Here is a 26,058-nt window from a genome sequence, read left to right on the forward strand (position 1 = left end):
ACCTTCTGAAGGCAGAACTATGTTTCTTATCAAACTTTCTGAAGGCAGAACTATTGTGTTTCTTATGATCCTTTTCCATATGGAGAATAAATCCAAAGCTATGGAATGCCATACGTATGAATTTGACACATGGTAGGAATTGCCTTCCATGGATGCAAATAATATATTCAGACATCCAGAATTGCTGTGTACAGATGGCACATATTCTCCAGTAAAGGCGCTCTGACCAATCACAGCTAAGACATTAGAAAATTAGCATATTGTATGTTTCTCCTTAGATGTCACTGACACATGGGCTATGTGCTCATCCAGAATTGCCGTGTGTCTGACAAGCACATGCCATCAAAGCTGGCATTTCAGATTGAGTCCTGGTGGTGGATATGGTGTCACCATTGCATTCTTTATGATAAGGTTGGTTGGCCCTCTCTGGCGGAGAGGCACAGCAGACATTGTTTTTTGTTTATTTGCAAGACCCTTATTGGTGAGCTACCTCCTTATATCACAACATTGTTGGAATGGAATTGTGGAACATATGTGACCCGTTCTATCGATTGATTGATTGATTGATTGATTGATTGATTGATTGATTGAAAACTTTAATGAACAGATTGCAGAATGGGTACAGTACAGTACAGCTCATTACACACAATTGTTAAGGGGATGCAGACCAGAGAAAGACTTTCGTCTTGTTTACATCAGGGTCCCCCATTTTTTCAATTAAATCGACTGGCTAGTTCAAGTTTGTAAATCTGCATTTAACTTTGATGCCCCCAGCAGCTCATGGACTGACCTCCAACACGCTCTAAAGATTGAGATTCTCTGTTGCAGAGTTTAGGACCTTGATCTCTAAACACCGTCTGTCATGTTGTACCTGTTTTGGTTGATGTCTTTGTTTGTCCTCGTTCCTTCTTGATTTGAAATGCTGTTATTTATGTTGTTTATTTTTTCTGTATGTAACTCATTGTTACTGTAAATGAGAAAAACATCAGTGCCTTCAAATGTATAAAGGTTTGAAATGAAAATGAAATTAAGTGAAGTAGTAATAGGCTAGTTCAACAGTGTGATCGCTTGCTACAATCCAGTCAAATGTCATCAGAAATGCAACACCATTGTGTTCAGATTACCTGGCGTGGTGAAGGAGGTGAACTTGTAGAAGAAGTCAGAGTATTTCTTCTTGCAACTCACTCCCACCACCGTGCCAACGTCCAGGGGCAGATCCCGGACCAGCTGACCTGACGCCAGCTCACGCAACTGCAGGATGTCCGTCACGTCATGGAGATAGTTGACCAACAGATGGCGCTGGTTCACACAGGAGACAAAGCCTAGCGGGGAGGATACAGGGGGAAACGAGGGCAGTTGGGTTCTAATTTATTTGAGTGGCTGTCTGCATTTGGCATATCATCAACATCATGTAAAAAAAAAAACAATATATCAAATCTCAAATTCTTGTTTTTGCTATAATTGATGGCTGACTTTGTCCCACATGGTCAGACATTTTTCATAACCCGGGGATCCAGCCAAAGCACTGTAAATGCTTGTCAATATAAAGACATGCAAAAAGTCACCATTATTGGAAAATAACTGAAAATGTTTATTTGTTTATTTTAGCTGGACATGTTTTTGTGACATTGCATAGCCATGTCATGATTAATACATGAGACAGAAAAAATAGACATGGATAGACTTGTTGGACTATTTTTGCATTAAGATGGAGCCCTTTACAGGTGCTATAGTAATATTCAGCCACTAGATGTCGCACTATATCACCAGCATGTATCCAATCGGGTGCGTTCCACATGGGGAAATGGGAAGTAGGGAGGGGATGTATGCACAGTCACACACACCATACATTTTGTATGGAAAAGCAATAATTGTATTCCACACCTTTCAAAAAGTGCTGGATGTATAATAAAAAATAATAATAAAAATGTATTATTCTACATACATTTTTGTATCTATACGTCTATATAGTCTATAACTTACTGTACCCTGACAGGTGATGGCCATATTCAAGCTAATTTACGCTCAATAATTGTCAAACTATATGCATGTGTCCAAAAGTGTTTCGAGTTTTTGGATGTATGTGAGATTATGTGCAACATAAATCAACATTGTTCTTTTGGTGAAGTGCCCCTTTAAAACAGTACTGTATTTGCAAATCTGATATGTCATAAATGTATAGATGTAGCAGTACTGTCTATCTGTATGTCATGTATGTCATATATGTTATGATGAATTGAAAATGGGGGACCCTGATGTAAACAAGACGAAAGTCTTTCTCTGGTCTGCATCCCCTTAACAATTGTATGTATTGAGCTTTATACAACGGCATGCAAATTTCTCGATTCTGATTGGCCATTCACACGTCTTTATTGGCAACAATCCACGCTGCTGGCCCAGGACCCGCCCACAACCGACCCACATCACATCACTCCGCCGGATCACAAGAAGGTGGCCAATAATCTTTACAAATGGATATGTTAATGGCGACTAAACGACTAAATATCAAGCGATTCTGTCTGACAGAACATTAAACAATGTTGGATGATGTAATTGATGGGTCTTGAGTCTATCTAGAACAAAAGAAAAATCGCGGATTGTTTGATTGATTAATTGATAGATTTAAATTTCTACTTCCTCCCCACTGACTGCACTGCAGCGTTCACTCTCACTGTCCGACGCTGGCGTACCCACAAACACACACACACACATACACACACACACACACACACACACACACACACACATACACACACACACACACACACACACACACTGTGACACACACACACACACACGCACACACACACACACACACACACACACACACACTCCTGTCTGCAACAGCGGGGGAGTCAGACTGAGAGAGAAGCAGCGCTGTTTTAAGTGAGCATGGTCTATTGAATTGATTGATTGGTTGATTGCTAATTTTATTACTGTACCCCTGGTTTCCAACTGGTTAAGTTTAGGCTAAAAGAAATAAATAAGAAAATAGGGCGAAGAAAACGTTTTTTTCCTATAGGGCAAAGAAAACGTTTTAATTTGTTTTACCTACTTTATATTCTGCATCTGGTAATAAAATTTTCAATCAATCATTCCAATAATACACAGTTGGATGTGTTAGTTGGTTGGATGCACTTCAAGCTGCTTCCACATGAGGCAACTTCTCTCAATCATTCCAATAATACACAGTTGGATGTGTTAGTTTGGTTGGATGCACTTCAAGCTGCTTCCACATGGAGTTGTGGGAACTACTTTTTCTGGCGGATGGTTTTTTCAATAAATCTTCGATTAATGTGTGTTTATTGTATAGAAATAAGGTTGGATGAATCTGGCAGTTGTATAAAAGCTTTACACCACGTGCAGTCGTGATTTGTGACCAATAAACCATGCCTAGGGGGGTCTAACGACCCTCGGCTGCGCCTCGGGCCTAACAACCACCCCTAGGCATGGTTTATTGGTCACAAACCACTCCTGCGTGTGATGTAATGCTTAAGTACTGTACTGTACCCATTCTGCAATCTGTTAATAAACTTTTCAATCAATCAATCAATCAATCAATAATCCAACAGAAGTCTCTTGTTGGCACGGAGGATGCTTTCTCCTACTTAGTGCACTTCCACAATCTGTCAGTAGATGGCAGTCTGCCTCTGACACTGACAAAGTTGGAAGACGGCAGATCACAAATTAGATTGAATCACCAGCCTGGAGTTCAAAACATTGAATCCCTATTGATTGATTGATTGATTGATTGATTGATTGATTGATTGATTGATTGATTGATTGATTGATTGATTGATTGATTGAACATTTTAATTAACAGATTGCAGAATGGGTACAATACAGTACGGCTCAATACACACAATTGTTAGGGGATGCAGACCAGAGAAATACTTTCATCTTGTTTACATCAGGAAGTTGCCTTTGAGAACCAATGGTTCTCGAGCCGCAACGTAACCTCGTTCCCAGCTTTATCTCGAGAGAAACCGTAACGGCACATGGGGCAGGAGCCCATAGACCACTACACTTCCGCGTTACATTGAAATCGGGGAGGAGATTGCGGGGGGAGCATATGAATGAATGTGGACGAGAGCCGTGATGTATGAATGAATGAATGAATGAATGAAAACTTTATTTAACAGATTGCAGAATGGGTACAATACAGTACGGCTCAATACATAAAATTGTTAAGGGGATGCAGACCTGAGAAAGACGTTTGTCTTGTTTCCATCAGGGTCCCCCATTTTCAATTCATATAGACATTTATGACATACACAACATACATGACATTTATGGCATAGGGACATATAGGTATTTAGTACTGATACATTTGTGACATAAACGGTATTCAAATATACAGTACTGTTACCCCTAGATCCTGACAGAGTATATACATATGATGAGAGGGGACTGTACATTAGGAGGGGGTGGGTGGGTGGGAGAGAAATATACATACGGCGGGGAGGGAATATATACATGCAGTGGGGAGGAGTCTATTAGGAGGTGGTGGGGGTTTTGGGCATTTACGGTGGCCAGTTTCGAATTGCAGCCTCCCGTAGGTGCTCTTTAAGAGCGGTTTTGAATGTGGGCAGGAATTCACATTCCTTTACAGCTTTGGGTAGGGCGTTCCACATTGTTGTGGCATAATTGCGAAATGTGTTTAGTCCCTTGTTTGAGCCGAATCTGGGTTTAACATGATTTGTTGAGCTTCCTCTGGTGTAGTGGTTGTGGTATTCACTGACCTTTGGGAAGTATTTTGACATGTACATGGGCACCCCGGTCGTATAGTGTATCTTGTAGACCAGGCCCATTGCAAGTTGCTGTACTCTGTCGTCTACTCTAAGCCATCCTAGGTTGTCAAAGTGGGCAGGGGTGAGGTGGGTTCTGGGGTTCAGGTCAAGTAGTAGTCTGACCAGTTTGTTCTACCATCTGTTCTCTCCCCTCCAGGTAGGATTGCATCCAGCTCACTGATAAGCTATCAAAACCAATTGCTTTTAGCTTGTCCATCAGAATGGAGTGATTGACAGTGTCGAAGGCCTTTTGTAGGTCCAGCATGACCATGCCGCAGTATTTGCCCGCGTCCACCTCTTGTTTGATGTGGTCGTTCAAATAGAGGAGGCATGTGTCAGTGGAGTGGGACGTTCTGAAGCCAGATTGGAATTCGTAGATTAGATTTTTTTCCGCCAGGTACTTTTCGACCTGTTCGTAGACTATTTTCTCCATGACTTTCGAGAAAGCTCCCCCCTCTGATAGAACAGTCCACATTCATTCGTGCGTCATCTCGCGTCGTCCAGACTCCATGAGCAATCTGCGCATGTCCATGCGGAATAGGTGCTTTAAAATGGGCTTTTTCTCTGCCGATTTAGTTCTGATCGATTAGGAATGGGTCACGCCGTGTTCAGGAGAGTGAGGCGAATAAACGTCTATTCGATCATGTCTCTAGCACCCCCACAGCCGTATCGGCAAACACTTACATCACGGCTCTCGTCCACATTCATTCATATGCTCCCCCCGCTATCTCCTCCCCGATTTCAGAATCCCGGAAGTGTTGCGGTGGTCTATCTCCTGTTTCCGTAGCGTGAGGCAGCTTGATGTACAAGTACACCCCTTGGACATGATGCTAGTATGTCGCAAGGACTTCCCCCCAAACCAACCCTTGATGCTGAGTGTCAAGCAGGGAGGCTGTGGGTACCATTTTTAAATAGTCTTTGGTATGACTCGGCCGGGGCTTGAACTCCCAGCCTCCCGAACTCAGGGCGGACACTCTACCCACGAGGCCACTGACCTGTTTACATCAGGGTCCCCCATTTTCAATTCGTAATGAGTTGAAATGAATGAATACAAATCTGATCCAATCAGATAGGGATTACAAGTTTTGAACTCCTGGGCCTGACTTGCCGGTAGTTTACTGTGTGACCTATAGGTGGCAGTCTGTTCATGAAGCTGCAATAGTGGCTGTTGATGACAAGTCTCTCTGACTTTCTGTTTGAAACACAATTTGAAACGATTGGTGGGATGAACTGTTTCACAGTTGATGAAAATATGTTTGGTCAGCTTTTAGTGCAATATAGAAAATGTTTGAGTAGTCCTGCATTCTTGTCTATTATATTGTGTTAAATGTACCGTAAACCGCATTGTAGTTAATGAAAAAGTAAAATGCATTTCGTCTTAACAGCATCTCTTGACAAATAGTATTTAATTAGAATATAGGAGCCTATGGTTTTGTTGTAGCCCCCCCCCCCCCCACAAAATGTATCTTGTTTGTGTTAGTATTTTAATGGTTGTGTATGTATGCATGTACACTTAAGTGTGAGAACGTGTTCATGTCTGTCAATGCATGAATGGATTTTAGTGTTATTCATTGTTATTATAAGTATGTCACAGTAACGTCTGACAAACCGCTACTGTGTCTGGTCAAGTTTCTCTCTCAGAGATCTCTGACGAAGGCCAGACAGCCACAAGGAGAAGTTCCCAAGTTCTCTCTCCAGTTGCGGTCAGATTGTCATCGAAACCTCACAATACTACGCTGTCAAAATATGTTTTGCAACGCCAAGGGTCATGGTTTGCAGAACTCCAATTCTACAAATGACGTTTTTACCTCTTGCGAAATAATAGTGGACTTATCTAATTTTCTTTTCTGTAACCATGGCTATTAAGCCATATCCGACATGTCCATTACAATGGATCTGTTCTGTACAGCAGAGACGGTAATGTGTCTATTGTGTAATATTAGTGCTGTGCACCTGGGCTGTGGGTAACTGTATCTCAGACTGTGGTGCAGCGCTACTATTACCACATCAAAGGGCCTGTTTTGGATTCATTTTAGTTTGATAATTTCCCAATAATGGCATCTTGTTAAAAGAAATTACACATTTTTTGTTAATCCTTTCACTACCACACTACAAAGGGGTAACACTTTCACTACCACACTGCAGACGGTTAACCCTTTCACTACCACACTACAGAAGGTTAACCTTTCACTACCACACTACAAAGGGTTAACTCTTTCACTACCCCACTACAGAAGGTTAACCTTTCACTACCACACTACAAATGGTTAACCCTTTCACTACTACACTACCACACTACAGAAGGTTAACCTTTCACTACCACACTACAAATGGTTAACCCTTTCACTAACACACTATAGAAGGTCAACCTTTCACTACCACACTACAGAAGGTTAACCTTTCACTACCACACTACAAAGGGTTAACACTTATGGCGGCTGGGTGGCGCAGCGGACTAAGCGCTCGTCACCAACGCGAGAGACACTGGTATCGAATCCGGCTGTCAGCGTTGCCTCCGGCTTGGCCGGCCGTCATACTGGCTCAATTGGCAGAGTCAGCGGGAGGGAAGCCGGTGGGGTGGTATTCTGGTCGTTGTAAACAGCGACTCCTACAGGTCGGTCAGGGCACCTGCACAGTGAGGGAGGGAGAAGGTGAGGGTAGTGTGACCTCCCACATGTTACACCTCACCAATGAGAGTCCGCGTTGGCAGGTGAAAAGAGGTTGCTGGCTGTCTCCTATGTCTCGGAGGAAGCATCTGATAGACTTCAGGGCTCCCTAGACCGACCAGTGGGGGGCACATGCGAGCAACAACCAGGAAAGGGAGGGTGGAATTGGAATAACGACTAAATTGGGATGGGAGAAAAACACAGAAAAACAGGAGGAGAAAAAGTGGATAAAAAAAAGAAGGTTTTATAAGAAACATATAGTTCTGCCTTTCACTATCACACTACAGAAGGTTAACCTTTCACTACCAGGTTAACCGTCTGTAGTGTGCAGTATACCATAATGTATGTTTATGTATATGTGTGCCTAAATGTCCTTTTTTATGTCCTTATCTTGAGCACACTAAGACAAATTCCTAGCAAACTTTGGTTGAACTACTGTGAGGATTGGTTCATTCCCCGCCACAGGCTTCTTAAGGTACTGTGATGATTGGTCCGTTCCCCGCCACACGCTCCGCTCCTTTAAGGTACTGTGTTGATTGATGCATTCCCCGCCACACGCTCCGCTCCTTTAAGGTGTTGATTGGTGCATTTCCCGCCACACGCTTTTGGAGCAAGTATCAATTCCAGCGTGCACCTGTCATAGTTTTTGATTAGCGCCCCAGAGGCTTTTTATACTGGGACTTCCCTTCAATCGATGTCGGGTCGTTTTGAATACTTCTGTTTCTGCCTGTTGTTCCCCGTTGCTGTGCCTCGTCTACTCTCCCTCCAGGACATCTGTGGATTGCCGCTGGTGAAGACCTTGTCCCCCGTTTTGAGCTGCGCCTCGTTTACCCACTTTACTCTTGCGCTTTGGTGAGTTTGAACCAAACCCTTTTTTGGACGATTCTGTTTTGTGTGTTTTGAAGAACACTAAAGAGTTCTATTTTTGCTTACACTTGACTCAGCTAAGTTGTGTGTTAGAGGAGACACTAAAGATTTATCATTTGCTTGCACTGGACTCAGCTGGGGTGTGTGTTTAGAAGAGACACAGAAGTTTATCGTTTTTGTTTTGCACTGACCCTCAGCTAAATTGTGTGTTGTGGTGAACACTGAATATATCGTTTTGTTTGTTCTGGACTCAGCTAAGGGAGGAGGAGACCGCACTGCCTCTGTGTGATGTGGACTGTTATTTACCTCTCTCTCTCTCTCTCTTTCCCACCTCGAGTTGAAGCTGGGAGTATCTGCAGAGCCGGTTCAGCGTCAATACCGTTTCCCCACCTCGAACACCAAGAGGATCTGCAGAGCCGCAGATAACTCTGCTGAAGGCAGTCTCCCTTTGTTTCAAGATTGTTACTTGCTCCTTTTTGACTCTGAAAATCAATACGCCGCTAACTCTGAACTACCTGTCTGTGCCGTGCGTTTGAGGTCGGTTTCAAACCCTAACATTACGACCCGACCATGACGACCTCAGCCGACACAGACAGGGTCAGGGCAGCGTTGGTCAACGACCACACCCAACAGTTGGGTGCGGCTGCGGCTGCTTTACAGGACCTCCGGGCCTAGGTCCAGCTTATTCTGGATGCCATTGACACCCTGGCCACCCAGCAGACTACCCAGGGGTATCAGCAGGCTGTTGTTCTGCACCAGCTAGAGGCTCTCAGTACAGCATTAAACACTCTGCTTTTAACCCCACCTGTCCCAGGAGTCTCAGCCAGATCACCACCCGCGGCAGACCTCGCACCTCGGGAGCCCCATCTCTCCGAACCACGTCTGTTCGAGGGTAACTTCGAGGATTGTGCCACATTCATCATGCAGTGTGAGTTGGTCTTCCTTCATCAACCCAGCCGTTTTTCGTCAGAGGGAGCCCGAGTAGCCTACATGACTAACCTGCTCACGGGCCGAGCAGCACAGTGGGTCACTGCTTCCTGGGCTATGAGGGCCGATTTTTGTTTCTCCTACCCAGACTTCGTGGCAGAGCTCCGAAGGGTTTTCCACCACCCAGCTCGTGGCCAGGACCCAGGAGCTCGGTTGGGCACCTTCCGGCAGGACAGTGGCAGTGTCAGAGACTACGCGCTGGAGTTCAGACTGGCCGCAACGGAGAGCGGTTGGAACGATCAAGCGCTTCGTCTCACCTTCCTGAGGGGGCTCAACGACGCAGTAAGGGACCAGCTCGCGACCCAAGAGGAGCCCGATTCTCTCGAGGGCCTGATCAGCCTCGCTATCCGCATCGACGGACGCCTCCGGGAGAGAAGGCGTGAGCGAGCACGACTAGGACCCCCAGACGTTCCCCAGACCCCCGTCCTCGGGACCGTTCTGCTGACCGTCCTGCCCCCTCCGTGACTGGTGGGTTTTTTCCCTCCCGAGCTGTGACCGAGGAGGAACCCATGCAGCTGGGACGCACCCGCCTTAGCCCGGCCGAACGGGAGTCCAGGCTCAGGTCCGGCCTTTGCCTCTACTGCGGCCGGGATGGACACCGTGTCTCCAATTGCCCTACCCGGCCAAGAAGACCAGGCTCGCCGGGACCCCGGGAGATCCTGGTGAGCCGTTTTTCCTGTTCCCACACCCGTGCACCACCTGACCGTCTGACGAGCGTCACCCTAGCCTGGGCGGACCAGCGGGCGACGGTGGGTGCACTCATTGACTCTGGTGCTGATGGGAGTTTCCTGGACGTTGAGTTTGCCACCCGGGCCAACATTCCACTTGAGGACCTCGAGAGGCCCTTGGAGGTCTTCGCGCTGGATCATCGCCGCCTAGCTGACATCACTCAACGCACCTGTCCTGTCCACCTCACCGTGGCTGGTAACCACGTTGAGAGACTCCAGTTTTTCATTACCAGATCCCCTCTTGTCCCGGTAGTCCTGGGTCGGCCCTGGCTCGCGCTGCATGAGCCCCACATCGCCTGGTCCTCCGGCACCGTCAGGGGGTGGAGCCCCTCCTGTCATGCCCAGTGTCTTCAGGTGCCGTCCAGCCCCCTCACCGGGTCCCAGTCCCCGTCTCCGGCCTCCCTCGCCGGTCCTCTGTCCCCGTCTCCGGTCCCCCTCTCCGGGCCTCTGTCTTTGTCCCCCTCTCCAGTGCCCCTGATCGCCGGCTTCCTTCAGTCCCGTCCGGGCAGGCCGGGGCCGAGTGGGTCGCCCGGTGGCTCCCGTGGAGGGGGGGGTACTGTGAGGATTGGTTCATTCCCCGCCACAGGCTTCTTAAGGTACTGTGATGATTGGTCCGTTCCCCGCCACACGCTCCGCTCCTTTAAGGTACTGTGTTGATTGATGCATTCCCCGCCACACGCTCCGCTCCTTTAAGGTGCTGTGTTGATTGGTGCATTTCCCGCCACACGCTTTTGGAGCAAGTATCAATTCCAGCGTGCACCTGTCATAGTTTTTGATTAGCACCCCAGAGGCTTTTTATACTGGGACTTCCCTTCAATCGTTTTGAATACTTCTGTTTCTGCCTGTTGTTCCCCGTTGCTGTGCCTCGTCTACTCTCCCTCCAGGACATCTGTGGATTGCCGCTGGTGAAGACCTTGTCCCCCGTTTTGAGCTGTGCCTCGTTTACCCGCTTTACTCTTGCGCTTTGGTGAGTTTGAACCAAACCCTTTTTTGGACGATTCTGTTTTGTGTGTTTTGAAGAACACTAAAGAGTTCTATTTTTGCTTACACTTGACTCAGCTAAGTTGTGTGTTAAAGGAGACACTGAAGATTTATCATTTGCTTGCACTGGACTCAGCTGGGGTGTGTGTTTAGAAGAGACACAGAAGTTTATCGTTTTTGTTTTGCACTGACCCTCAGCTAAATTGTGTGTTGTGGTGAACACTGAAGATATCGTTTTGTTTGTTCTGGACTCAGCTAAGGGAGGAGGAGACCGCACTGCCTCTGTGTGATGTGGACTGTTATTTACCTCTCTCTCTCTCTCTCTTTCCCACCTCGAGTTGAAGCTGGGAGTATCTGCAGAGCCGGTTCAGCGTCAATACCGTTTCCCCACCTCGAACACCAAGAGGATCTGCAGAGCCGCAGATAACTCTGCTGAAGGCAGTCTCCCTTTGTTTCAAGATTGTTACTTGCTCCTTTTTGACTCTGAAAATAAATACGCCCTAGTATTTGGCTAACTCTGAACTACCTGTCTGTGCCGTGCGTTTGAGGTCGGTTTCAAACCCTAACAACTACCAATAAACTATTTAAACCTGAGGCTTCCCTGGTTTAATTTATTTTCTCCTGATGTCACACCAATCCTAATCCAATACTAAAGATGGCGCCAACAACCAAACTACTTCCAACAAAATAAACAAATAATTTAATATGAAATTAATAAAAATTATAATTTGAGGTGAAATATGAGTTTTAAATATGTTTTAAATAAATAACAATCTCTGTCAAAAGGCTAGGAATCACAGAGTGAGTGGTTTCCATGGTGACTGGGGACTCAGAAACCACTGGATGGCACATGCGTTGAAGCAGGTCTAAGTTGATTTCTTTTAACACAAATGTATCCATTTAGAAAATGAACCATTCTGTCTTGTCAGTAATTTACCAGTGACTTGAAATATGAAAGAAAAGTGATTATACGTATGACTCCGCATTCAAAGAGATAGGGGTCAGGTCTTGTTTGTACCGTTAGTTCCCATTAACAAGATGGCGGCAGAGTGAACCTATTTCTCTTTAGACAGACTTTGGTCACACCTCCCCTCTGCAGCCATTTTGCAGCGGCCATTTTGTGTCAAGAAGTTGCAACTGTGAGAGCAGCCTCAGGCTTAGTGGCATAGTACACAGCATCTCCATTCTGCCTCACCCAGGACGTCCTTCTCGTGCTGCGGTATGAGCGTGGTCCAGCGCTGCTTCTCCGGCCGCCGCAGGTCCACGTTGATGACACGATAGCGAGGCGCGTCTAGGTTGGAGCGGAAGGTGAACACACTGCCCTCGTTGGTGATGTAAGAGTACTGCGCCTCGAAGTTGTTCACCAGCTTCACCCACGGCAACAGGCCTGGAGAGTGACGAGTGACGGAAGGATAAGTTAATAGATAAATAGGCTGGACAAGATATGCCTCCTGATTGATTGATTGATTGATTGATTGATTGAAAACGTTATTAACAGATTGCAGAATGGGTACAGTACAGTACAGCTCAATACACACAATTGTTAAGGGGATGCAGACCAGAGAAAGACTTTCGTCTTTCGTTTGGGGGACTTTCGTCCCCCAAAGTGTCTAAACGGAAGTACAGGAAGTACAGGCTACAGGCGTTCCGGTTTCGACAAAACAATTATAGAAACGTGTGAAGTGCACAATATTTCCTCGTTTAAGCCACTGCAACGGCTTCGCCTGAAGAATTTACTACATCATCTACATGACCGGGACCGGGACGTTCTAGCTTGTTTGCCGACAGGATTCGGGAAAAGTTTGGTCCGTTCGGAGGCAGCTTCCAGGGGAAGTACATACACCGGAAATTCGACCCCATAGACACTTTCGGCCGTAGTTCTTTACCAGGCTTTATCTCACGGAGATAAAACTGGGAACGAGGTTAATAGATAAATAACTAAATGCTAATGAATGTACCAAACAGCCAACCAACCCATATCGACCCAGTCAGCTCATATACATACTCAAGAACAGGAAGGGGATGTTCCCACTTGTACAGGATAGAAACACAATTCTGTGAGGTTCCTGTTCGTTCCTGAATAAGAAAAGTCTACTTCTGTGATGTGGGCTCATGTGTACACCCGCCCACTACTTGATTTAGATTGATTCAAAGGGAGAAGTTAAATGGTATTTGGCTGCATTTATATAGCAGCTTTTATCCAAAGCGCTTTACAATTTGTTCCTCACATTTGACCAATTCACTCACACATTCACACACCGACGGCGGAGGCAACCATGCAATGGGGCCAACCTGCTCATCAGGAGCAATTAGGGGTTAATAAGTGTCTTGCTCAAGGACACTTCAACACGGTGCCCGGGAGGAGCAGGAATCGAACCAGGAACCTCCGGATTACCAGACGACTGCTCTACCTCCCGAGCGAGCCACTGTCAGAGAGAGATGACCAGGACACAGGTAGAACAGGGTGACTCAAGGATCCTATATAGAATCCTTACAGTGGTCTTGAGAGATACTCTCTAAATCCAAGTAGGGAGGTCAAATGTGATTCTTATTTGTTTTTTTTATCAGTGGTTGATCATGATCATTACATTTATATAGCGCTTTTCTAGACACCCAAAGCGCTCCCCACAATGTAGGGTGGAAATGGTCTCCTTCACCACCACTGGTAGCACCCAACCTTGGGCTACGCAGGCTCAATGGCTGCCATACACGAGCTAGCTAAACATTAGCTTCTTGGTGGCCCAGTGCTCCTACAGTTTTCTTAAATGGAAAATGGCTTTAGTTTCTACAGGTTACAACCCAGTTCCTTAACTAAACTGACAGCTATTTTGTAAAGTGACTTCAGAAAGCAAACGTCTTCACGTGACTCTGACCAAGTGACCGCCGAGGAGAATGTCTGATCATGTGTAACCCACTTGACGCATGTCGCCATGTTTGCAGGTATATCTAAATATCTAGGTTCTAAAAGGAGACTGGCGTACATTAAAGCAGTGAAGTACCCTTCCCTTAAATAACTCACACCAACAACTTAATGTCTTTATGTTTAGCTGTACTTTATTTAGAGATCATTGATCTCAAGTGACTACCTGGTAAAATAAAGGTTAAATAAAAATAAAAATAATGATTGTTTCTCTTTTATCTGTCTTAATTCCTTTTTTTATTAAATTTTTTTATAGTGAACATAAATGAATGTTCTTTCATTTACAGCACAGCATTTTCCATTTGTTTTCAATTGTACACATCTTGGGCATGAGACTATTTGCACTGATAACAGGCACCAATGACAACCTACAAAAATATCTATTATTTACTCACTTATTTTCACCTAAAAGCCTAATATGGCTAACTCAATTCATTCAATATGACAAAAAAAATTTGCTTGGCAATTAGGTTCAAAACCAGTGTACAAAAATATGTACATGTTGAGACTCAACAAGGAAACAAAAAACAACAGAGATCTCGGAATGAAACAGTCTATCTTAAAACCAGTTAGTTTGAGTGTAATCAAGTCCCTACCACCACTGTTAACTACATGTGTCCTGCTACTACTGCATGTCCTAATTTACATGCCAAATAATTCTGATGTGCTTCATTTGACATTTTATTGATTTCATTGGTGAATTGGGCACACTGCTCAAGTCCTGCTCACAGCTGTATCAGCTTGATTGATAGATATTATTATGAGAGGGTCGCTAGGCACCGGAGATAAGGGGATAGCGCATATACTGTAAGTAGCCTATTATGTTAGGAAACGGACTATCCCACACCCTTCCACATTGTTGTTGCTTGTGTAACCGAGTGGATTTCTTTTTTTATCCACTTTTTCTCCTTATTTTTCTATTTTTCTCCCATCCCAATTTCGTGTATCCAATTCTCCCTTCCCCTGTCTTGAACGTTGCTCGACTATGCCCCCCACTGGTCGGTTGTAGGGAGGATAGAAGCCTTGCATCACGTGTCCCCTCCGCGTGAATATTTTAGGCAACCAACTTGTGTTTAGCGTTTCTCTGATTGGCCACTACGCCCATGTGAGCGCGGCAGCGCGAGAGAGCTGCAGCGCGGAAATAGGCTGTCTATTGCCATTCTCTAAGACAAACTCTAACCTTAACCAGCTCCTTAACAGCGCCTAAACTTAACCCTTCTAACCTTAACCAACTCCGAAACAATGCCTAACCTTAACCTTAACCAACTCCGAAACAATGCTTAATTAAAGTTAACATGCCTAAACTTAACCGGCGAAAGAATGCACGTTAAAAAATATTGCCATTCTCTAAGACAAACTCTAACCTTAACCAGCTCCTTAACAGCGCCTAAACTTAACCCTTCTAACCTTAACCAACTCCGAAACAATGCCTAACCTTAACCTTAACCAACTCCGAAACAATGCTTAATTAAAGTTAACATGCCTAAACTTAACCGGCGAAAGAATGCACGTTAAAAAATATTGCCATTCTCTAAGACAAACTCTAACCTTAACCAGCTCCTTAACAGCGCCTAAACTTAACCCTTCTAACCTTAACCAACTCCGAAACAATGCCTAACCTTAACCTTAACCAACTCCGAAACAATGCTTAATTAAAGTTAACATGCCTAAACTTAACCGGCGAAAGAATGCACGTTAAAAAATATTGCCATTCTCTAAGACAAACTCTAACCTTAACCAGCTCCTTAACAGCGCCTAAACTTAACCCTTCTAACCTTAACCAACTCCGAAACAATGCCTAACCTTAACCTTAACCAACTCCGAAACAATGCTTAAAGTTAACATGCCTAAACTTAACCGGCGAAAGAATGCACGTTAAAAAATATTGCCATTCTCTAAGACAAACTCTAACCTTAACCAGCTCCTTAACAGTGCCTAAACTTAACCCTTCTAACCTTAACCAACTCCGAAACAATGCCTAACCTTAACCTTAACCAACTCCGAAACAATGCTTAATTAAAGTTAACATGCCTAAACTTAACCGGCATAAGAATGCACGTTAAAAAATATTGCCATTCTCTAAGACAAACTCTAACCTTAACCAGCTCCTTAACAGCGCCTAAACTTAACCCTTCTAACCTTAACCAACTCCGAAACAATGCCTAACCTTAACCTTAACCAACTCCGAAACAATGCTTAAAGTTAACATGCCTAAACTTAACCGGCGAAAGAATGCACGTTAAAAAAAATTGATGGGAATCGAACTTGTCACCAACGCAGGACCGCAGGATCCACAGCAAGGCAGCGCTGCCAGTTGAGCTAGTTGTCGATGTTAAAAGAGGGAGGATTACTGCTACATAATGCTGCCGCTCCGCTCTGCTGCTGCCGCGTCGCCGTGGGGGCATGGCTAGACGCAAGTTGGGCGTGGCTAGACACAAGTTGGTTGCCTTTAATATTTAGGCGTCCCCTCCGGCACACGAGGAGGCAGCCTGTCACATCTTTTCACCTGCCAGCGCGGACTCTCATTGGCGAGGTGTAACGTGTGGGAGGCTCACACTACCCTCGCCACTTCCTGTCTCTGCTGTGCAGGCGTCCCCCAACCGACCTGTAGGGGTCGCTGTCCACAACGTCCAATCCCCACCCATCGACTTCCACCCGCTGACTCTGCCAAATGAGCCAGTATGACGGCCGGCCAAGCCGAAGGCAATGCTGACACCGGGATTCGAGACCGGAGTCTCTTGCATTGGTGACGAGCGCAATCTCCGCTACGCCACCCAGCCGCACTGTAACCGAGTGGATTTGAACCTGGGACCACAGGATCCAGAGGCGGCCGCACTAACCAGCTGAGCTAAAGGGTCAGACCCATCAGTAGTTTACACTTGTTTACTAGTGAGCCGTTTGAGGAAAGCTCGTGTAAGGTATTCCATCCAAATTGTGAAATAATCCTCACTTGTAAATTGTCACATAATCCAATTTGACTCGTATAGCTGACTATATTCAATATACAAATTGTCATAGTAATCATAATCAATAATATCCAATAATGAAAGGTAGAACATCTTTCAACGGTTTTATTCAAAGTGAATCAGCACAAGTTACAGACAGGTATACAATATGTTGAACTGCGGTCATTTCAACGGGCAGAAATCTAGGTTCTGCCAGAAGCAGAAAGTAACAAGTGACTTATATCTCGTCCATTAGCCAATGGAAAGGCATCTTCAGAAATATAGGATCAGAGAACCAAGACTGACACAAGACCAAATAAAGAAATAGGTATTGGTCAGCTAGGTAGGATTGGATTACAACTGAGCTCAACATTATTAGAACACAGACTCTCAACAGGTCATTCATTCATTCATTCATTCATTCATTCATTAATTCATTCATTAATTCATTCATTCATTCATTCATTCATTCATTCATTCATTCATTCATTCATTCATTCATTCATTCATTCATTCATTCATCCATTCATTCATCCATTCATTCATTCATTCATTCATTCATTCATTCATTCATTCATTCATTCATTCAGGTGCCTGTTGTATAGGTCAACAGAAATGTATGACATTCCTGCATAGGCACACATAGTGTCATATATTCAGTCAGTTTTAACACAGTAGATAAGTACATTGTAGGCACTGTCATTTACAATAGATGGAATTTATAAATAGATAGATAGATATGGTAGATTATAGATACTGCAGATACTTTTATGGATAGTCTTATATTAGCATAAAACCTGCAATATTCGAACACTCGGTAGCTAATAACCCGGATAGCCATGTTTGGAAATAGTGTTGAGAGCGGTTGCACTTGTTTGAGGTCGGCCGGACGCTGACGTCTCGGCCATGGGTGGAGTTTGCACTGGATGGATTGCGCTAGACGAGGAAGTATAATAATTATATGATCTTGATGAATCACCAAAATCACCAGGGTTCTTCCTCTTGGGGTCGTGCATAATGTGCACAGCGAATTCAAATGTTCCCATGACTTGTCGAGACCTACTTCACACAGATACACTCAGACACACACACACTCAGACACACACACACTCAGACACACACACACACACGCACACACACGCACACACACACACACACACACTCAGACGGGGACGAAGACATCGGTAACCAAGACAACTGGTACAACAGTTACATGGCGGCTCAAAGAGGGTTTCTTTGAAAAAAAGAAAAATGCAAAGTAAAAAGAAAAAAGAAAAAAAAGTAGCCCTGGAAGCCATTCCCCAGATCTAGGATTATTATGACCTAAAGCATAGTATATGCTGTCACTCACAACGTACAGTATACTGTAGTGTAGGTGATCACATGGGTACAGACCTGAGATGCCATTGGGTAGCTGCTGCAGGTCACAGTACCACAGCAGGTTCACAGGCTCACAGCCATCCGTGACGGACAGGACAGCATGCCTGCCATCGTCTGAGACCTAACGAGGGAGAGAGAGGGAAGAAGGAAGAGAGTTAGTCAACAATTGATTGATCTCTTGACGGGGAAAGGACAGCATGCCTGTCATCACCTGAGACGTGGGAAGGGGAGGGGGGGGGGTTAGTCATAATGGGTGTTGTACAGACAGTATAGGGTTGATTTACTGATGGACAGAGCAGAACCTCCCCATCATGCAAAGGGAAAGAGGGAGGGAGGAATGAAGGAAGGACGGCAGAGAGGGAGGATGTTCGTCACAACAAGGGTGTTTGTACAGCGCTGTACCAGCAGGTTGAAGGAGCAACACGGGGGTGGACCGTTCAAATGTGCTTTCAGTTTAACTCAATAGAGGTGCACTTGATTCAACTTGCAGATAACCTCAGGTTGACACATACGGTGCTTGCGGGGGTAAGATAAGGGGGAGGGTCTATATAATAAAGAATGAAGCTGAGACAGACGCCGTGATGTGTACTGATGATGATGCCTCGATTCACCGTCACTGCACTGTGCCACTTGGGATGGTCAGGGAATTCGGCAACAAGAATGTCCTTGGATTGGTCGGTGCCGATCACGTGGTAGTAGAGCTTCTGGTTGATGCAGGAAGTAGTCTCTGTGCCTGGAAAGGAACACAGAAAGGAGAAGTTGGCGAACATGTGTTACTGTTCTCTCGCAGTATTTCCGTGGTAGTTTGTGGAGGGAAGGGGCATGTCGAATTATCCCTGCTGGTGTGTCAACCACTGCAGAAGTGCCCCAATCGTGCATCGACCCTGGTAAATGGTGCATTTATATTATATAGCAGCTTTTATCCAAAGCGCTTTACAATTTGTTCCTCACGTTCTACCCATTCACTCACCCATTCACACACCGACGGCGGAGGCGACCGTGCGAGGTGCCGACCTGCTCATCGGGAGCAGTTAAGGGTTAAGTGTCTTGCTCATGGACGCTTCAACACGCTGCCCGGGAGGAGCAGGGAATCGAACCGGGAACCTCCGGATTACCATACGACTGCCACTGTGGCCCCGGAGGGTTTACTTATACTTCTTAAATACTTTTCTTTACTTACTTTTTACTTACTTACATTTACTGTATGTAGCACACTCTCAGGGGCTCATACAGAAACAAGCATTTCATCATAAAGTATTCTGTATTTTGTTATGACAAATAATAATAAAACAAACTTGACACATGCGGTGAAAACTGGGACTTCTAAGAAAAATGGTCACAAACAGTGTTCACTGTACATGTCTCTCACCATCTGCCTTGCCGTCTTGGCGCGGGTAGCGGTTGTAGAAGACCCCCCTGGCGTCGTGGGTCCAGGCCAGGCAGCTGAACTTGACCCTGTCCAGCACGTCGGGCAGCAGGGTGAGGTCGTCGGCCTTCATGAAGCGCAGCGTCACCCAGTCGGAGCCGCTGGAGCTCAGGCCGTACGCGAAATACTCGCACTCCTCAGACAGACGACCCACTGGAGGAGAGAGAGACGTCGGAATGAAGGATCCAATCAGAGACGGGGGGAGCTATATGAATGATGTAACCGCGTTACAGACTCACAGTGATCTAGGGGGCGGGCTGTCCCCGACTAAGGATTTGTATAGTCGACTTTGATTGGCCAAAATTTGCAGATAATTAAACTACAAAAGAAAAGTAATTATATATACATTTATATATACCATTTGGGCTGTGGGGGGGGGGGGGGGTGCTTAATGTCTGAAGGAGTCGACTGAAGGCGTCTTGTCCTCTGTGAAAGCATGCAATTGGTCCACTGATGGATACATCTTGATATTTGTGTGTGTGTGTGACTGTGTGTGTGTGTGTGTGTGTGTGTGTGTGTGTGTGTGTGTGTATGTGTGTGTGTGTGTGTGTGTGTGTGTGTGTGTGTGTGTGTGTGTGTGTGTGTGTGTGTGTGTGTGTGTGTGTGTGTGTGTGTGTGTGTGTGTGTGTGTGTGTGTGTGTGTGTGTGGTGTGTTTAACAGTTACTCTTCAGCGCCACGGTGCCGTCGTCAGACAGAGTGTTTGGGTCGAAGAACACAGTGGCGGGGGCGTCCAGCGAGTCCTGAACGTACAGCACGCTGTGGTTCTGAAGGCCCCGGTTGTGGAAGTAGAAATACCTGAAGGCACGGTGTGTAAAACACGACACAAAACAACCCGCCGGTCAGCAGGTGACGCCATCTTGACCGCTCCTCTGGTACCACAGACACACACTGAAATTGTTTGCAAGAAGGTTTCAAAATCGTTGGGCATTATAAAAAGGGTTAAAAAAAGAATTAAAAAAGAGCACAACTTTGTATTACAGTTTAATTTATCCTCACATCTCTTACTGCGATATAATTTGGGCCAGCACTTACCCATCTTACTTACAAACAATCCATAGAGCTCAGAAATCCTTTGTAAGAATTGCAACCAACTCTTCTTATTTTAGCCCCAACCAAACCATTATTTAAACAACTGCAACTACTCACAATTTATGAGGTCAACAAGTACCAAACAGGGGTTCTTATGTACAAAGTGATTGGTCTTCCTTTATCTTTGCCTAATTTTTTTCAAACTTATTTTGAGTTTAATTCTCATTATCATGCACATCTCACAAGAAGAAATAAAGACTTACGCATTCCTTTCTGTAGGACCTCTGTTGCCAAATTCTCATTTGTTTATCACGGTGCAATGATGTGGAATGATATACAAAATCTAATAGAAACATGTTCCACTTTAAATATATTTAAAAGTAAGCTTAAAAAAGAACTACAGATCCTGTAGTCTATAGTATCCATGTGTATTTGTGTAAAGTCTTTTTTATTTTTTCCCCCAACATTATAGTTGTATAATGCTGTATTGTATGTATCTGTGTGTATGAGAGAGGGATATGCACATGTGTTTGTGTAGTTATCCTATATAGGTTTAAGAGGGGAGGTGAAGGCCGGGAGGATGCGACCCTCTCTGCATGCCCTCCTGTCTCCCTGTCTCCGGCGGTCTCGTAGTGGTGACCGGAGTGCTGGACGTCCCGCGATGATGTCGAGGAGGTTGCGACCCTCTCTGCGCCGCCCCCTATCTCCCTGTCTCCGGCTGTCTCGGAGCGATGACCGGTGTGTTGAACGTCCCCGTGATTAAGACGGGGAGGACGCGACCCTCTCTGCGCCGCCCCTGTGCCTCAAATAGATTCGCTATCAGCTCTATCTTTAATCTTTCAAAATGTTCAGTTGCTATCGCTATCAGCTCTATCTTTAATTTTTCAAAATGTTCAGTTGCTATTGCATGCACTCATCTGTGTTTCACTACACACTTGAGTGCATGCTTACCAACTGTTAGTCTGCAACACTACTATCACCGACATCTAAGAAGGGAGATCCCCCCTTGAATGGCCCTTCTAAGGTTTCTCTCCTCCACACTGCCTGTGGTGCATTTTTCCCTATTGTTAGGTTTTAGTGAGTTTTTCCTTACCTTCGCGTGGGGTATGTCTGGGAGTGCTTGCATTCATTCATTTATTTGCATTTATTTAAAATGTGTTGGACCTTATGGTGTTCTTGTTTTGTTCTTGACTTATTGTTATGTTTCTTCTTGACTTGTTTAAAGAAGACGTGTCCGGCCCATGGGGACATTAACATGTTGTCGGGCCTTACAAATAAATTTGATTTGATTTTGATTTGATTTAACTGTGCACATGACAATAAACAATCTTGAATCTTGAATCTTGAATCTTGTAGATGCAGTGATATTTACATTTACATTTAGTCATTTTTCTGACACTTTTATCCAAAGAGACTTACAAGTTCTCTTTCAGCTGAGTAACAAAGTTCATTAAACAGTGTTGAGACTTGGGTGATGCAGTGTTGAGTGCATAGTAGTAGAGACATTAGTATAGTAGGACTAGGTAGTAATATAGGCAAGGGTGATAATTTAGTGGAAGAGTGCAAAGAAGTAGAAGACGGTAAGACAGTAAGACAGTAAGAAGGTTAGGTTTTTTCTTCTTCATTTCAGATATTGATTGAAGAAGTGTGTTTTTCGATTCATATTTTAGTCCTGTTGTCTCTTTGAGTGCTAAATGTCCTTTGTACTTGAAGTACCTGTACACCTGTACAAGAACATGTAAAGTTAAGCACCTGTTTCCTTTCTTGTAAGGGCAGCTGTATTTGGGGTAGTCATACAGCTCAGTCAGCCGCTGTTGGAACTGGGCTCTGACAGAACACTGCTCCAGGTAAGGCATGGTCAGCTCATTCTGCCCCTCAACAAAGGCCTTGGGAAGAGAGGGAGAGAGAGAGAGAGAGAGAGAGAGAGAGAGAGAGAGAGAGAGAGAGAGAGAGAGAGAGAGAGAGAGAGAGAGAGAGAGAGAGAGAGAGAGAGAGAGAGAGAGACAGAGAGAGAGAGAGAAAGAGAGAGAGAGAGAGAGAGATAGAGAGAGAGAGAGAGAGAACTCTATTTACGTACTTATTCTGCATTCTCGAACGGCTTCGTATTGTACATTTGTTGTACATGTAGGATTTACGAACTCGAAGTCGTAAGTCAGACAGACCGGTGTGCGCCCGTGTTTTCAACAGCTTTCTCTGGGACAAGTCATTGGGGATTGGCGATGCCACAGACATCCGTGGAATTAAATTATTATAATGATAATAAATACGACAATATTTGTATCGTTAACAATTATGTTTTGCATTTATAGTCCTGACTCAATGAGGCATTGTGATTACACACATACAAACACTACAAACTAAATAAATAAGAACTAAACCGATCGCCACGGATATAGCTACTGTATAGTGGAATATACTGTTTTAATATGCCATACTGTATATTGTCTTCTTCTCTATGATATTATTTATTGTTGGTTTTATTTATGCCTATTGCTAGAACTAAATAAATGTGTGGATAAATGGCTTAGTGAGGCAGCCTCAGCGCACAAGCACAACCACACACACACACACACATACTGTGTACGTGCAAGATTAATCGTTCCAGCAAAGTAGGCTTCTATTATTCTAATGACTTGTTTTATTAGGTATTATAGTAGTAAGTCCTACTGTAGAACATGACATATTAGCATGACATCTCATTTAGTAATGTCAATACTGAACAACTGCACGATTGGCTCTTGAAAATGGTGCAGATGCAATGCCGAACCTCTGCTGTTTTGCATACGGCCCTCACGGTTTTGCACACGCCTCCTTCGCCTTATAAGGAGCTGGTGGGGCGTGTCTGTATGCAAATTCCGGTGAACGAGAACGCACATTACAGTTTAAGAATGAGTGATGTATTTCATTCATGGGAACCCAGCTGCGAAGATTTTGGGCACTTACGGAGACCGTTTCATGCGTTCAGGAATCCGGAGGAGGATTTTGGGAAATTTGTTGGTACGAAATTTTTACCAAGATATTTACAAAGGTACTTACGTTCGAGAATGAGGACCATTGTATTTAAATAGGAATATATTTAGTTCCACTCTGATTATTTTGTTCCACTGGTAGTGTCGCATAGCCAGACCTCTCTTCACACTGCTTCAGCGCATAAAATGCAAGACATCGTCTCGGGCTGGGCGATTAATCGAGTTTCAATTTCAACTAAGATGTTTGGCTTCCCACGATCATGAAAACAAACGATGCCATGTTGCTCTCATTTTGTCTTGTGTTGTAAATGCAGCGCACCCTTCCTTCACGGCAATGCACTCTGACCCCCCGCCCCCCCCCCCACCCACCAAAAAGCCCAAACAGTAGTTTCAGCTGGTGTTGAGAGGGAGAGGAGGAGCCACGGCACATTTCTATAGTTATTTTGAACATCTTTGGTAACTTGTAGAAGACGACAGAAAGGCAGCCTTTGGTAAAACGAATAAAATCATCATCATATGATATTCTCAAATCAATGAGTAATCATATTAATAATAACTGGAGAAGTCTTTATTCGGCATTCAGGCAGACACACACGTGATGGGCGGCACACACACACACACATGCAATTAGTTAGGTCGTCGATGCGTTTCAATAATTGTGATTTCAATATTAATCAAAATAACCAAGATTAGGATTTTTTTTTGCCATAATCGAGCTGCCCTAATATCCTCATCGTTTTCCGGGACCAGCCAGGGAAAGGGGTGGAGTCAACAACTGCGGAGCTTTATTGCAGTGATGGAAAACAGGTTGTAGGTGTGAGGTTTTATTGATTTTATTGTCCCAGATACTGCAGTTGGTGCCTCTGATCAGTCATGATAATGTTACCTTAGTTTCTTCACTATCAGGATCTTCAAGCCAGGCGTAGGGGTCACTGATCTTAGTTCCATGGTAATCATCCACCTGCAACAATGGTTTTTCATTGTTATCATTATTTACTAGGCACGTACAGGCCATCTACAGCTATAATGCTGTATGTAATGAATAACTGCCTAATATAATTGTTATTAATACTATTGTAATAGTATTATCCGAATCATTCCTCTACCAAAGTATATTTGAACACTTCAGGTGAATGACAGCACCCGTATGAGAGAGAGAGAGAGAGAGAGAGAGAGAGAGAGAGAGAGAGAGAGAGAGAGAGAGAGAGAGAGAGAGAGAGAGAGAGAGAGAGAGAGAGAGAGAGAGCCCCCCATTCCTTAGGAGAGCAGACCTCTAGTGAACTATAGACAATATTTTAAACGAAAGTTGAAAAATAATTGAGGAACTAGTGTCTGAACTTCTGAAGTGCCCTACAGGCCTGCTCTCCACCCGGTTTAGTTTCTTGTGGGGGGATACATTTTATGAATGAATGAATGAAAACTTTATTTAACAGATTGCAGAATGGGTACAATACAGTATGGCTCAATACACACTGTTGTTAAGGGGATGCAGACCAGAGAAAGACGTTTGTCTTGTTTACATCAGGGTCCCCCATTTTCAATTCATATAGTTTCAAGTCTCAAGTTTTGTTTTATTTGTCACAAAGTACATGTACATTACAGTGAAATGCTAGGTTCTGTATGAGCCCCTGAGAATTTGCTTCATACATTAAACAAGTCCCAGTGATTCTCTTCCGGTGTGTGTGTCTGTCTCTTTAAGAGAGAGAGAGAGGGTGAGAGAGAGAAAACACACACAGCGGGAATCTGACACCGACCTTGCTGTCATCTCTGCAGGCAGCTGGATACCTAAATGCCATGACAGGGTCTTCAAATGTGTCCGTAAATGTCTCTTTGAGTCGCCTGTTTGCCAATGTATTTCTTATTTCTTTCTTGCTCCTCTGTCTAGGAGTCTGCCACACACCCTCTGTGTTGCGTCAGCGGCAGGAAGCCGGCGAGTGAAAGTGAAATCAAGTTGGTGTTTGCTCCCTCACTGTCTCACGCTGTACGTATTCATTCACACATGCAGTGTCAGTGCTGGGTTCACAGGAAATGACATCATCGCCCAGGGGGGGGGGGGTATACCATAGATATACCAAGGGTGCACACAAATTGCCTGTGGCTACAGAAGCAAAGCATAAGACACAAAAAGATATACATGATGCAGACAGTATATATATTTATATATATATATTTATTTAAATGTAATTGTCATTGCACAGCACACGTACAATACAACAAAATGAGGTTGCTATTGTGATCGAAAATAGTATCATGTCCATAGATCTGTGTTACATCTCTGTACAGCTTTGACTGGTTAATATAGTTATTAGTATACAGCTACAGCTCAGACATTAGGGCAACAGTCTTAACAGTGTTCTTAAAACAACAGC

At 44.5% G+C, this 26,058-nt stretch overlaps 1 protein-coding gene across 1 annotated transcript in view; it reads right to left on the reverse strand.

The window, feature by feature from the left end:
• Positions 1 to 25,485, reverse strand: part of LOC311227693 (prolyl endopeptidase) — a gene marked incomplete at both ends in the record, with an annotated part of 46,942 nt that extends 21,457 nt beyond the window's left edge. The window contains 9 exons of the mRNA XM_084313445.1: positions 1,125 to 1,322; positions 12,215 to 12,406; positions 18,280 to 18,385; positions 18,876 to 18,997; positions 19,634 to 19,843; positions 20,356 to 20,486; positions 22,473 to 22,606; positions 24,576 to 24,650; positions 25,444 to 25,485. Of these exons, the coding sequence (XP_084169571.1) occupies positions 1,125 to 1,322; positions 12,215 to 12,406; positions 18,280 to 18,385; positions 18,876 to 18,997; positions 19,634 to 19,843; positions 20,356 to 20,486; positions 22,473 to 22,606; positions 24,576 to 24,650; positions 25,444 to 25,485 (1,210 nt within the window). The remainder of the gene's footprint in view (positions 1 to 1,124; positions 1,323 to 12,214; positions 12,407 to 18,279; positions 18,386 to 18,875; positions 18,998 to 19,633; positions 19,844 to 20,355; positions 20,487 to 22,472; positions 22,607 to 24,575; positions 24,651 to 25,443) is intronic.
• Between the last annotated feature and the right edge of the window lie 573 nt (positions 25,486 to 26,058).

This window comes from Notolepis coatsorum (genome assembly GCF_963971535.1).
Source record: "Notolepis coatsorum genome assembly, chromosome: 4".
Classification (NCBI taxonomy): Eukaryota; Metazoa; Chordata; class Actinopteri; order Aulopiformes; family Paralepididae; genus Notolepis; species Notolepis coatsorum.